Source organism: Otolemur garnettii, unplaced genomic scaffold (assembly GCF_000181295.1).
Source record: "Otolemur garnettii isolate 467f Iridium unplaced genomic scaffold, OtoGar3 scaffold00014, whole genome shotgun sequence".
NCBI lineage: Eukaryota > Metazoa > Chordata > Mammalia > Primates > Galagidae > Otolemur > Otolemur garnettii.
Genome location: NW_003852409.1, coordinates 16,022,062 through 16,037,606, shown reverse-complemented (window position 1 = coordinate 16,037,606; position 15,545 = coordinate 16,022,062). Strand labels below are relative to the sequence as shown.

The 15,545-nt window shown below is 38.5% G+C and overlaps 1 protein-coding gene across 3 annotated transcripts in view; it reads right to left on the bottom strand.

Annotated features, from left to right (window-relative positions):
- KIAA1958 (KIAA1958 ortholog) overlaps positions 1-15,545 on the bottom strand; it is a 75,000-nt gene that overhangs the window by 25,980 nt on the left and 33,475 nt on the right. The window contains exon 2 of one of the 3 annotated variants that reach the window (XM_003785224.3): positions 8,885-8,968. The exons of the other annotated variants lie outside the window; for them this stretch is intronic. Within the exon in view, the coding sequence (XP_003785272.1) occupies positions 8,885-8,968 (84 nt within the window). The remainder of the gene's footprint in view (positions 1-8,884; positions 8,969-15,545) is intronic. 3 annotated transcript variants of the gene reach the window in all.

Genomic DNA, 15,545 nt, shown 5'->3' with positions numbered 1-15,545 from the left:
GTAGGAGTCTATATTGCTGATTCCTATCTCCTTAATCCTATTTACCACAAACAAATAAATTATGCCAAAACATTTTCAAAGCTCTTATTGAAATGAGTGCCATGGTAAAAATGCTCTCTAATTCCAGTGTAATACTAAGACAAACATTGGAAGTCTAGCAAAATTCAACATTCCATAAAAAGACAAATAATTACATTGTACCTTTTTTAAACAGGCTGGAATTTGATCTTTCTTTCAAGTATGATCTTGCAAATATAATTTGTAAAATAAAAATTTGCAAAACTTTTAGTGTTTATGCTTGAATTCCTTTTCAGAAGAATAAGCAAGATATAATGAAATACAAATTATTTGTATCTACATCTTACTGCTGTAGGACTCTTTCATTAGTTCCCATTATTTTTTCCTTTACTGTTTCTACATAAATTCATTTCAGAAACATCCTAATTATGTTGACAGAAATTTGATCTCCTTGACTTGAGGGTGTGTCCCAAACTTTTAAATATAAGTTTTAAAACTTTTCATGGATTAAAACAGATTGCAGTGAAAACCAATAATACAGATGCTGTGTAGCTTGATACCAAGTGAATACCAAATTAAATAAAAAGTTACTTTCTAGTTTACTATCTACAATCTATAACTGAAATTCAAGTTATAGATTTGTGGATAGTTTATTTTCCACCCATAATTGAAAACTAAATAAAGGCCGGGGACAGTGGTTCACACCTGCAATCCCAGCACTTTGGGAGGCCAATGTGGGAGGATCACTCGAGGGTAGGAGTTGAAGACCAGCCTGAACAACATAGCGAGACCTGTCTCTACCAGAGAGAAAGAGAGAGAGAGAGAGAAAGGAAAAAAAACCCCAGCTAAATATAAATGGAGTAGGCCAAGAGATGTTCCTTAGAATAAAGGAACAACTACATTTAGAGATTATCCTAACAAATTTCAAAAGGAGAAGCTGCTAAAATCAGGATATGACAACACGATGAAAAGTAAAACTTCACTTCAAAAACAGCCTATTGGAAACTGGCAGTTTGAATCAACTTCTAATAGAAATTTGTGGGTTTAAAAAACAACCACAATTCGGAAAACAAAAAAAATATATACTCTAACTCAATGGAAATGTAGGGTTGTTTTCCTCCCTAAACCCCATAGACAGGATGTCAGGGTGCCTGGGTTCTAGTCCTGGCTTTAACCCTAACAAGGTGGGGCTCACAACCGAAAAAGGTGTGAGCACCTAAGCATTCGTCTCATCACTCTGGAGAGGTTTCCTTGTCTGTGAAAGAGGTGATTAGATTAGATGTTTCCCATCTTATTTTATAGCCAGCACAACCTGAAGGATGCGAACAGAGGTAACAGCAGCTCTGTCAGTCTGGTCTCAACAAGGAAAGGTAAGAGAACAGGAGACACGAGCATTCCCGGGGAATCTTTGCTTAGGATGTTTTCTCTTTGCTATTTACAACTTCCTTGCCCTCTCCACTTTCTCCCTCCAGAGGCCACAGTGACCACTACTCTTCATAGTACTAAAAACTCAGAGGCAGGATGCTCTCGTGGGTCCAAGTCTAGCCTCTGTGACTATAATTCAACAAAGGCAATGACTTACATTAATTCTCTAACCTAATTAATACTCTGATCAAATTGGGACTCTGACCTAATTAATACTCTGATTCTAATTCAACAAAGTCATAGTTTACATAAAAACTCAATTTAAATGTATTAAAATGCTATCTTTTGAAAAATAATGCAGTCTTTGGCAGGGCATGGTGATTTATGCCTGTAATCCTAGTATTTTGGGAGGCCAAGGGGGGGTAGGCCTGTGTGAGGCTGGGAGTTCAAGACCAGCCTGAACAGCATATGGAAACCCCTTGCTACAAAAAATTAAAATATTAGCTGGGCTTGGTGGCGCACACTAGGTTGCATCGACTATGACAATACCACTGCATTCTAGCTCAAGCACCAGAGGCCCTGTCTGAAACAACAACAAAAAAAGACGTAATCTTCAACACCAAACCAGGATTGGCAGTCCCAACTGGTCCATTTAAACGAGAAACTTTTGATACCTTCCTTTTCTTCTGTTTAGAAAAGTGAAATCAGAGTTGTAGGTAGTTTATATCATCCCCTCTTTTCTGTTACATCACTAGAACTACACAACCCCCAACAGGATGATACCTGCAATGTATAACTTCACCCCTATTCTGTTTGATAGCAAGGACCTCTAAAGTGATTCCAGCTTATCACCTTCCTTTATGAAAAGGTATGCACTCGTATCATCTCTGCCAGATCCAAGAGGGAAGGAAAAGCATTAAATAAAAAACAAAACACACAACTGAGGATACCCTTGCCAATGTGCATTTCTTAATAAGTAATTGATTGTTTGTTGAGACAGTCTCACTATGTTGCCCTCAGTAGAGTGCTGTGGCATCACAGCTCACAGCAACCCAACCTCAAACTCCCCGGCTTAAGCAATTCTCTTGCCTCAGCCTCGCCTGCCACAATGCCCAGCTATTTTTTGTTGCCGTTGTTTAGCTGGCCAGGGTTGGGTTTGAACCCGCCACCTTTGGTGTATGTGACTGGTGCCATAACCACTGTGCTACAGGTGCTGAAATTTAATAAGTAATTGTTTATCTGCACCACATCACATGGTAGATATGCAGAGATATATTTTGCATAAAGGAATTCTATTTGGGAAATATTTCCTAAACTGATATAGAACTTGTCAATTCTTTAGTATCTGTAACTATTTTTTTAATGAATGAACCTTTTAAAAAATATCTTTCTGCAATAAATTATCATATATTCCTTTTGACCTTTCTCCCAGAGGCTTGGAAATTTACTTCTTCTATCATATGATAGAGAGTTTTATTTATAGATTGTTTTGGCTAGAGAAATAAAGATCAAAATATAGCTTTCCTATAGATAAAACCAGAAAGAAGAGGGCTGGATTAAAATCTAAAGTGTTTGTCTCCTATTAAACTGTGGCGATAATCAACAAACTATAAAAAATCTGAACAGCTTCATATCTATCTGTAATTCTGGGAATCATACGTATGTATTGTATTTTTCCTCTAAAAGCTGCTATAGTAATCCTAAACTCACTTTAAAAACCCCAAAACAGCAGCAGCAACAATACTGTTCATTTCTTGGCACCAAATCTGCAGGCAAGATCAAACTCTACTGTCCCTGGTAGACCAGCAACCCGTATTTAGTTGGCTACTGGTTGATCGCAGTATTGGCTTACAGGCATGAGAAAGGCATTCTCTCTGGCCAGAACTTCCCTTTCCCTGTCTGCATTTTAACAAACTCTCCTGTAATTTGGTTTCTGGTTTTATTTGGGGTAAAAATAAATGAAAATCACTTAAATACATAATTTCTTGGGTACATACACACTCACCTCCATGACAAATTTAAGTGTTCTCTATAAAGAGTGATAAGAACTTCTGCTCTCTACTGGTGACCTGGGAGAACAAACTTTGCTGACTGTCCCATCTTAAAATAACTACAGTAATGAGGCCTGAGTAATTTGCTAACAAACATGCCAGGTGACGGCACCAACCTCAATCAATTCAGAGTGCAATGAGTACTGATGATGCTATTACACTAGAGATTTAATTTATAATTTGTCACTTCAGAGGGTCTACAGAAGCACAGCAAATCACTTCTTGAGCAAGCTGCTGCAGCAGAAAAGGACAGGGCTTAATCTGGATCTGGATCCAGTTTCAGATACTATTGCTCTTTTGTGTTAACTGTGACAGGAGCAACCCACCTGACTTCTCTGGACTTCCTCATGTATAAAAGAGAAATAATGATACATAATAGAACTATTGTGAAAATTTAGTGAAACAACTTATAGAAGCACTTAGTACAATGGGACACAGTAAAGGCTCAATCAATGCCAGTGGTTGATGATGAATCTTATTGCATGTGTGTACCTGGGTAAACACCACAGATGGCACAGAAGTGGCTTCACCTCATTACTGACTTTAAAATAGGCTCTAAAAGAAGATGCTCCACAAAATGCTCAAGCAGTATTATGCATTCTGCAGCAAACCAACATATTTAATAAATAAATAATGGACAAACTGCATGAGTACAATGTTTGGGAAACTGCCAAATACTACTGGCATAGAGTTTTTTGTGGGCTCTCAAAAATGAAATAAAACTTCTATTACAGTGTCTTTAATAAAGTCTTTGAGAAGAGGGACTGTTTCATTCATCTTTGTGCCTCTCCCAGTGTCTAGACCCTAGCTGCTCAATAAATATTTGTTGATGTGACTATAAATTTTCATCTCAATAAAGTCATTGATTTCACGGCATCTGGGAGCTAAGCCATATGGCTCACACTAGTAAATGCTATGGAAGTTTCAGCTAACAATAATCTAATTGAAAAACCAAACAGGCCTGATCTATGCTACAAAATTTTCAGACTATTCTTTTATAGACCAGGCAGTGATTTAACATAGGGAAACATAATTGTAAAATAAATAGTTGATATATATTTATGAACCATATTCCGACTAGCTCTAATAACCATGACAACAAATATAATCTTAGAATAAGCTGTCTTGGATAAACATCCTAAATATCTTTTTCAAAATTATGGTTTTTAAACATAATTGCTAACATGTATGGTTTTTAATAGTTGCTTACATAAACATGGAAGAAAGATCAAATTATCTAGTTACGTCATCCAAATGCGGACAGATCGGTTCAGTGTTTTTGTTACAAATAGTGCAAAACTTCCAGCATTATGTGAGGGGACGCTGGAGAATTTCTTAGATGCCGTTAAGATTGTAAAGTGTAAACTTTGCAAATATGGTTTTATTTGAACCATGGGATTGCCTGAAAAGGTAGCACATTCGGTTGTGATGAACACATTAAATGTTCGGTTTTTGCTCAAATACAATTTTGACATCTACCTCCGCCACAGTGTGAACATGTCTGTTTTTTTTTTTTAAATTTAAAATACCAAATAATAAAAAACGTATCTGGCAGTGGTATGTCCTCAGTATTGTTTAGATACAAACACAAAATTTAGAGGTAGTTGCAGATTTTTCATATTTAAATCAACTCAAAAAAATACTATCATGTGGCTATGGTTCTACCAAGCCATTCTTCAGAAAAAATAGTTTTCTGAATCTATGTCACAGTGTTTCTGTTTGGTTTATCAGAGCAAAATACACATAAATAAAAAATAATTCATATTCTCAACTTAATCATGTTCTTCTAAATGAAAATGCAGGATGATGAAGCAAGAGACAGATTTTCATTTCAGTACCTCAATAAACATAAAGAGGGATTCGAAATTTTTTAGTTCTTTCTCGGGGCATACTAACTGCCCTTTCTCCCTAAGACAAACTTACTTTGCTGTCAAAAACATATCCAGAATTTAGAAACCATGTCAATTAAAAAATATAATGCACAAGCACATTTTTAGCTTTTTTACAGAGACCTTTTTTAAAAAATGAGGTTAATGCACATAAAAATATTTTTTAACAAGAGTTCCCTTGAAGTAGGCTGTCTTGTACACACTTATGGCCCAGCTATAGAATAAGGAGAAAAGGAAGGTTTTGTTAAGAGAACTGAAAGAGGCATTGTGATTCAGAATGTCTGGGGGGGGGGGGACTAGAAGACACAGTGCCACAGCAAAGATCACTCAGCAGTTCCTCTAATCAGGCAGCATTCAAGATGGTAAGACACTGAGTCCCCATCCCTGGCTCAAATCACTGGGAACTAATGATAAGCTAGTACTGAGAAAGAAAAACTCTGGACTGAGAGGACAGACTGCCATTTCCGTAGCTGTAATTTAACCGACCCACCTTGATCTCACATAAGATGGGGATAACTCGCCTTCTTTTCAAAGTTGCCAAAAGCACTAGGATAATGTATAGAGAATTAAATATGTATATACTGAAATGTATCTGAAGAAATATGTGCCAAAATGTTAACAGTATTCATCTTTGGCTAGCAAATTATGAGTATTTATTTTACGTTCCTTATCTGTATTTCCTAATTTTTTAATAATCAGTAACTATTCCTTATGTATGTGATGCATCTAATCCACTCAGTATAGTGCCGACACACTAACTGGCTCAAAAATGGCAGCTATCATCATTATTAATACAAAAAAATAAAGCAAGACATCCTTTGCTCTTCTTTCCTATTTCTGCATGTGTAAATGTTTCTTCTCTATGGAGGAAAAGTGATGAAAATGAAGCTAATTCCACCACACAAAGTCTCCAGCCGACTTCCCACTCCTGAGCCAAAAGAGAAGTCACAGCTTTGAGGAATGGGTTGTCACACGCTTACAACTTGCAAAGAGCTGCCTAGCCGAGGGAAAGCTCAGCTCCGTGATGATTTAGCAGACAAATCAGAATATTTGCCCTGCTCATACAATAAATTAATACATAAAATACCACCTATCTTCCTAGCTAATGTCAATTAGGAGGTCCTTGAAGAACAAACTATCTCCCAATAATCCTACGTCCAACAAACCAATTAAGGTTTGGAGTTTATGTGTGTTAATGATTATAAAGGATAGGAATCTGGTTTTAAAAAAGATCAGCTATAGAATAAGGTGAACAGGTTTAATGTCTAAATTTATGCTATTTTTGAAGTATCTTAACTAATAATTTACCACAGGCTTCAAAAACGTGAAAACAAAGACCTTGGAAAAACCACCACAAATGTTTAACCAAAATTATTACTATTATTACTGCAGGATATCGCAGATAAATGAATTTATATTTACTGTAGAAGAAACTCACACGTTTTCAAGAATGTTTAGAATTCAGCAAAACCTGGCAGCGGAATATTGTTACTTAAAATGAGTGTCAATATTCCTTTGCTCTCAACTACAGAGTCAAGCAACCCCCTGGGGAAAAGAGGCTGAAGTTTAATGCATATAAATAAATAATTCAGAGATCTGAACTTTGAAAAGGATGAATTTTTTTCTTGTCTTGACTGCAGCTTCTAGATTTTTAGTTAAGAATTTTCCATTCTCTACCTTTTCTTTATGCTTGATATACGACATAACGAATGCTTAGCAATACTTTTAAAGCTTTACTAGTTTTAAATTTCTTGTTATCCAATAATCAAATTTCATTTATACTGATTTCTTAGGGACAAAAAAACATTCCATCCAGGCTCAAGAACAACAGTAAAAATGAACTATGTAACAGTCTTTTTTGCCACGATATTAGACTTTGCATATTATTTTAAAATTATGTTATCTACCAAAAAGAATGGCACCTTTATTTCCTCCTTCTACCCTTCTTCCTCCCCAAAGATAGTAAATACCTAGATTTTCATATACTGCAAAAAATGAGGCACAACATTAGCTAAACATGAACACAACATTAGCTTAAGTTCTAATAAGTTAAAAAAAGAATATTAAATACATTGATGCCGAGCTTATAAAACACTTCCACACTCTGGACCTGGCTAAATACAGTTTTATGTAAGCAGTAAAGTTACTGCTGACTCCTCTAGAGTCGCATAAAAAATTTTAAATTAAAAAAATAAAGCCACTTATTAAGGACACTAAAAATGAGAGGTGGAGTGGGACAGAAAAGCAGGAGTTGAGGACACAAGCGTCAAGGATGACTCTGTTTCCTTTTTGACAGTTTAAAAAACAAACAAACATAATTCTTTCTCTACTTTGCATTGCCTGAGAACCACTATGGTTTTGTAAAGTCTGTAACAGTAATTACATTTAATCACCCACAAGTACATTTGCCTGAAACCTATAAATACTGTCATACTAAATTATCTCCATTGGCTTATTTGTAAAAAGAAAAATATATATTTATATTTTTATAAAGTTAATTAACACTGAGGGCAGAGGAAAGGGAGTGAGAAGTGGTGTATAATCCATCCCAATTTCTCTGGACACAGTAACAAAATTGGGTCTTGCTCAAGCCACCTGGTCAAGCAGTGTCTGAGGAAGAGTCATAGGAGGCAGAGACGATGAAATTGCCACTGTTGGAGTGTCCAGCCACTGACTGGGCAGCCTGCTGGCTCAGATTGTTACAGATAAGCACCAACTGGTTGCTCTGGGCCTCCGACAAAGTGCTGCAGCTTTGATAGACACTGAAGTTAGTTTTCCTGCCCGGGATGTTGCCCTTTTCACACATGGTCTTCACCATCTTGGCCAGCTTGTTCTTACCAAGAGCCTGGCAATTGTACCAATGCAGAGCTGCCAAGTTCACGACTGGCTTGATGGATAAGTAGAAGGGGGCATCCTCATAGCGCATGGCAGGAGGCCGCCGCTGAGCATACTCCTTATAGTCCTGCACCGGGCAGGTTTGTGGGGCGTGCTGGGTGGCATACACACGCGAGTCTGTTCCCCCCCTCTTGGTTTTGGCATTCAGGTCCCCAGCATCCTGACCCATCCACTCCAAGTACTCCAGGCCTGTTTCTGTCACCCGGAGCCGGATGTCACCCCATTTCAAGGTAGATCCGTGGAATCCTGTGCAGTGCCCAAAAGCCTTTGTGTTGTTGAGCCAGACTAGGTTGAGCAAACCCTCAGGATTATATCGGCTTAGCAGCCCCCGCTTACGCAGGATGAGCTCATCAGCAAAGGTGAGCTTCATAGACTTGTGTGGCTTATTTCCTTTTCCTTTGCAGCGGAGTTCTATTTGCTTCTGTTTCAGGGCCTCTTGGGAACGCTTGAATTCCTTATCCCTGGTGATACTGTAGCCATACCTGTGTTCTTTCAGGTACCGTTCAAGCCCACACTGGTAATTGGCCAAGCTGTTGGGTTCGTATTCAGACCCATCCTTCTGCCTGGCATCAACAAAGAAAGACGCAAGGTAGGCATCCAACTCCTTGCAAGGGATGACATAGATCTCTCTTGTCTCAGAAGGATACTTGGAGATGAGGAACTCACGGAAATTGCGGAGCGCGGTCTGCGTGCTCCGGATGGTTTTCTCGTTCTGCTCCCTGCTGAGCTCAGCTGCTCTTTCATCCTGGTCTGCAACAAATTGGGGGGGAGGAATAGAGAGGGTGTTGATGAGTTCAGACAATGCACTTTCTACTCTGAAATAAAGTTTCCTTTTATAATGACAAGGGAAAGAAGGAATCAGTTTTACAGAAATCACTGATAAATGTTATTTACATACCTGTCTAAGCCAACTCGTTTCACAAATGATGCACTAGACAAGCGGACAGCCCATTACAAGCAAAATGAGCTGCTCGTGTCACTGGCACATAGTTTAGTGTGTGAAGGTTTATGGAAAGACAGAGATGAGAGAAAGCCTGCATTTTAGGAGAAATGTGGGACTAAAATGTATTATTTATCCTACTGCTGTGTACAAGGGCCCCTTAGCGCTCACAGACTCATTTTGAATAACTTCATTTGTGAAACCAGAGGTTGTACTGGTTCCATTTTGTTGAGTTTAACTAAAAATATGTTTGTTATTTTAACACATCATTAAAAATCTATATTAAACAATGACTACACAGGCCTTTTACAGTAGTTAATTAGATACTTCTTATTCTATAACAATTCAGGAAAACACAGCTTGTAAGTATGCTATATATATAACTGCAGGGCAGTCTGCAATAAGTGATAAAAGTATTTGGTATATTGGGGGGTTAGGATAAAACATCATAGCTATAAAGATTGGAGAATTAGGCTCAGCGTCTTTGGCTCAAGTGGCTAAGGCGCCAGCCACATACACCTAAGGTGGCGGGTTTGAATCCAGCCCGGGCCCGCCAAACAACAATGACAGCTGCAACCAAAAAATAGCTGGGCGTTGTAGCGGGTGCCTGTGGTCCCAGCTACTTGGGAGGCTAAGGCAGGAGACTCACTTTAGCCCAGGAGTTGGAGGTTGCTGTGAGCTGCGAAGCCATGGCACTCTACCTAGGGGGATGGCTTGAGGCTCTGTCTCAAAAAAAAAAAAAAAAAAAAAAGATTGGAGAATTAAATATGAATTAGGCAATTATAGTCAAGATGTAAGAAAGGGGATATGTTTCCTGGATACATAATTTTATTTTATTAATTTATTATTTATATTCTACTGAGGAGTTAAGAGGCCTTTTTCTGGTATGGATCATCCATGATTAAGTACCAATATTTTAGAGTAGCAGTCCTCGCATTTTACTGTGCTTCAGATTTGCTCAGGATGCTCAAGCAAAATGCAGATTACTAGGTGGCAGGTCTAGGAATATGCATTTTAACCAGTACCTCTGGTGCTCATGATAAAGTCTGAAAGAGTACATTTTGAGAGGCAAAGTTCTAGTGCCTATGTCCTAGGTAGGACATCCTACTCTATTTTGACCAATTGTTTATAATGGTTAAGTTTAATGGTTCCATTTCAATAAAAATGATTTAAATTTAAGCTCGTAGCATTAACAATAAAAACATCTTGGCAAAAATCACTACTACTATGTCAGAGATAATCTGGGTGAAATTTAAAAGACAAACCCTAGAGATGAAATTGTGCAATAAAAAGCCCTAGGTTATCCTACTGATATCTGGGGTTAGTTTTTTTTTTTTTTTTTTATTGCTTTTTTTAGAGACAGAGTCTCACTTTGTCACCCTCAGTAGAGTGCTGTGACATCATGGCTCATAGCAACTTCCAGCTCTTGGGCTTAGATGATTCTCTCACCTCTGCCTCCCAAGTAGCTGGGACTACAGGCGCTGGTCACAACGCCTGGCTTTTCTTTGTTGCAGTTTGGCCAGGGCCGGGTTCGAACCCACCACCCTTGGTATGTGGGGCCTGTGCCCCACTCACCGAGCCACAGGTGCCGCCCGATGTCTGGGGTTAATATAAAACAAAATAAAAAATGTAATTTATGATTCTAAAGTACAAAATAAAAGGCATTTTATTTATCCCAATTATCATTATCCTATGTAGGAAAACTGTAATAATATGTAAGTTTGCTCAGGGGAAGTCTTTGTAATTACCCCATCCAGCAATTATAATTAAATAAAATTTCTATACCCTAAATTTTATTTAAAAGCACACTACTTTATGGCAGGATGCAGTGGCTCATGCCTGTAATCCTAACACTGTGGGAGGCTGACAGGGGATGATCACTTGAGCACAGGAGTTCAAGACTATCCTGAGCAAAAGCAAGCCCCCTTCTCCACTAAAAACAGAAAAAAATGAGCAGGGGGGTTGTGGTGCACTATAAGGTAGGACTTATAGTCCTACCTATTTGGGAGGGTGAGGTAGGAAGACTGCTTGAGCCCAGGAGTTTGAGGTTGCAGTGAGCTATGATGATGCCACTGCATTCTACTCGGGGCAACACAGCAAGACTCTGTCTCAAAAAAAAAAAAAAACAAAAACAAAAACCACACACTACTTTGTATATTATTATACATATTTATAAATAAATATATTATTGTAAAATTGTAAGATGTGATTGCCAAAATCCAGGTAACTTTATCAAATGAAATTCACTAAATTAGTTAGGTATTTTTATTGGCCCATTTTCAAGAAATTGTGTATCCAAAATCCAAATATACAAAAGCATATTTTAGGCTTCAATAGACTTAACTTTCAGTTATGTAATTTTCTCCCAGTAGAAATTATTTATGTATCAACAATAAAAAGCTATCTTCCCATTAAAAACACAAAAGCCACAGGTTGAATGTAACCTTTTATCATACTGGATTCCTTGAGACAAAGGAGACAACACATCTGTTTATTTTAGCTACTTGTTCAAACACCTGTCATAGCAGTCTCCGAACTTCAAACAAGACTTTCTAAGAAATAAACATTCACAGACAACTTTAGTGGAAATTTTCTAGCTTCTGAACTCTCACGTGGGATTTTACCAATACTTACTTGTCTGAGATGAAGACTGAACATACTTTGCCATCCCACATTACTACGGGTCACGTTCCGGGATGAAAAAGATTTTGAGCCAAACAAAATTTATTAATCAGTGAATAAACCCACAGCATTTCCTATCGCTCTCTGTTGGGCATGTTCTGATAGAGGCTAAATCTTCCATTAGAAATCCAATATATGTCAGCTCAGACAAGTCAGTATTGGGAAAGATCCCATGTGAGACTTCAGAAGCTGGAAATTTTCCCACTAAAGTTATCAGTGAAGGCCTGAACTGGGGTATTCTGAATTCAGAATATGAAGGAGTTATAGGTTAGTGAGGTTGATTCTTTTAAACCAGACTGACATATTCTGCAGGACTATCAAGAAGTTCAGGATAAAGAAGCAGCTTAAAATCGTATTCATTTCTTTCAGACGATTCAGTGTGCTTTTCATTCACAAGGTATTTAATAACTATCAAATAGTATCATGAAATTACCGATTCTAGCAGTCGACCCTTATCTTCGTGTTCTAAGATATTCATTACTTTCTATTATACCTCCTTTTTAGAAAACTAAACTGATTGAAACATACGTAGAAAACCTTTGGGTATCAATTTAAAAGTAAATGAGTGACACAGTTTTTCTGGAGTTCTTTTAAGAGATACGTGATCCAAAAAGTTTAAGTATGTTAGGCTAAATTAAGCAGCATCAGTGAGTCTGCAGTCAGTGGGACTGGTGAAGATGAGTAAGGAGGATCTGAGTGCTGGCTGGGTGTCACCACTGTGACAGTTCCCTGGGGGAGGCGGCAAGCTCCCCTACTTCTAAACCTCCTACTCATTTTATTTTGTTTTGTATTTTTTTGAGACGGTGTCTCACTTTGTCACTCTGAGTAGAAAGCTGTGGCGTCACAGCTCATAGCAACCTCAAACTCTTGGTCTTGAGCAATCCTCTTGCCTCAGCAAGTAGCTAGGACTACAAGTGCCTGTCACAAAGCCTGGCTATTTTTACAGATGAGGTCTCACTCTGGCTGGGCTGGTCTTGAACTCCTGAGCTTAAGCAAGCCACCCACCTTGGCCTCCCAGAGCGCTACGATTACAGGCATGAGCCATGGTACCCCGCCTCCTCCACATTTTTAGTACCGTGCTGAAACATTTGAAGTTGACTGACCCATTCACATCTTTTCAACTCACCCTCGGCCCAGCCTTGTTTTCAAGCCTTTTCCTCCTTTCCACTGGGCCTCAACTGAGTTAAGAGTCAGCCATTGCATGTGCAGGGAAATACAACTGAAGAAAAACATCACCCTGCCGTAGCCTTTCCTAATACCCTGGAATGTGCAACAAGAGGAGGCTGGAAGGGTAAAGACACCCTGATTCATTTTTGAGGGAAAGACTTTCTTCAGCTAATAACAAAATCAAACAAAACCAGAAAAGTTGAACAATAAAACACAGAGCTATTATAATTATCTTGCTTTATCCCTAGTTTTAGAAAATTTTGTTCCAGTCCTTTTAAACTTTTATTAGCTGTAACATACAATGAAAAAGACAGCTGGCTACCAGCATCCCAGGAGCCTTCCTTGTGTCCCTTCTTCTAGTTATTCCCTCTCAACAAGAAAAACTGCTACCCTGACTTGAAACATCATAGGTCTGTTTGGCTTGTTATTGTAACACATACAAACGGACTTTTAGAAGGGAAACTCTTATGGGTCTGGCTATTTTGACTCAACATCATGTTTATGAGTTTCATCCATATTATTGTATATTTGTAGATAGTTTATCCTCATTGCTATGTACCATTCCATTTTCCAAATACATCGTAATTTCTTTCTCCACTTTTTTTGGACATTGCATTCTATTTATCTTCAGTTTTTGGCTATTTTCAATAAAACTACTATGCACGGTCTAGTAGGTATCTTTTGGTGACCATGTGCATGCATTTCTGTTGGATGTATACTTAAGACTGGACTTGCCAGGTCAGAGGAAATCATACTGACAATCATTTTCCAAAGTGGTTGTACCAATTTTCTTTTCCCACCATAGGAAAAGGTGCTCCGTATCTTCAGCACCATTACGCACTGTTAATCCTTCTTATTTTAACCACTCTGCCGGGCATGTAGTGATACTGCAGTGTGGTTTTTGTTTTCATTTCCCTGATGACTAATGCTGCTGAACACCTCTTCATGTTTACTGGCCATTTGGATATCCTCTTTTGTGAGATATCTGTTCAAATGTTTTGCCCATTTTTCCACTGAACTGTCTGCTCTTTCCTTACTGTTTGTGTCAGAGGTTTTTCTTTCCCCTCAGAGACAGAGTCTCACTTTGTCACCCTTGGAAGAGTGTGGTGGCGTCACAGCTCAAAGCAACCTCCAGCTCTTGGGCTTAGGCAATTCTCTTGCCTCAGCCTCCTTAGTAGCTGGGATCACAGGCACCTGCCACAATGCCCAGCTATTTTTTGTTGCAGTTTGGCCAGGGCCAGGTTTGAACCCACCACCCTAGGTTTATAGGGCCAGCATCCTACTCACTGAGCCACAGGAGCTGCTTTGTGTCAGAGGTTTTAACATATTCTGGATATGAGTCTTTGTCAAATAAATGTATTGCAAGTATCTTATCCCAGTCTGTGGCTTGTCTTTTCACTTCCTTAATGGTGTCTTTTAATAAACAAGAGTTCCTAAGCTTAATATAGTCCAATATATCCAATTTTTTTCCTGTATGGTTCATGCTCTTTGTGTCCTGTTAAGAAAAACTCCTGCAATTTCCAAGGTCATGGAAGATCTTCCATTTCTTCTTCTTCTGACTTTTTTTTTGAGACAAAGTCTCACTTTGTAGCCCTTGGTAGAGTGCTGTGGCATCCTAGCTCAAAGCAACCTCAAACTCTTGGGCACCACAACGCCCAGCTATTTTTAGAAATGAGGTCTCACTCTGGCTTAGGCTGGCCTTGAACCTGTGAGCTCAGGCAATCCACCCGTCTCAGCCTCCCATGTGTTAGGATTACAAGCATGATTGCCCAGCAATCTTCCATTTCTTCTAAAAGCTTTACTGTTTTACATTTCAATCAGCAATCCACCTAAGGATTGATTTTCAAATTTTGGTCTGCCATCCTCTAGCACATCCACCTGTATGTTCTGAGATATAAATTAAGATTGACTTTTTTTAGTTTGGATCATGACACATTTGATTTTAATTAATTAATAAAATTTGAACAGGCAATATCAGCATATATGGTATAGCATCTAAAAGCTACAAATGGGCATAGCATGAAAATAAGTCACTTGCTCATCTCATCACTTTGTCACCAAGTTTTCCTCTTCATGGCAACCAAATGATTTGATGTAATTTTGGAAATATTTTACAGACACAAACTTATTCGTTTTATTTTTTTTTTCCAAAATGCAGGTAGGAATATACTATACACTCGGTTCTATACCTTAGTTTTTATCATTAACTATGTAGTGGAGATAGCTCCCTATCATTACATACACAGTTGCCTCAATCTTTTCAAAAGCTGTACGATAGCTCGACGCCTGTAGCTCAGTGGCAACGGTGCCAGACACATACATTGGAGCTGGCGGGTTCAAACCCAGCCCAGGCCTGCCAAACAACAATAACAACTGCAACCAAAAAATAGCTGGGCGTTTTGGCAGGTGCCTATAGTCCACAGCCACTTGGGTGGCTGAGGCAAGAAAATTGCTTAAGCCCAAGAGTTTGAGGTTGCTGTGAGTTGTGATGCCATAGCACTCTACTCAGGGTGACATAGTGAGACTATCTCAAAAAAA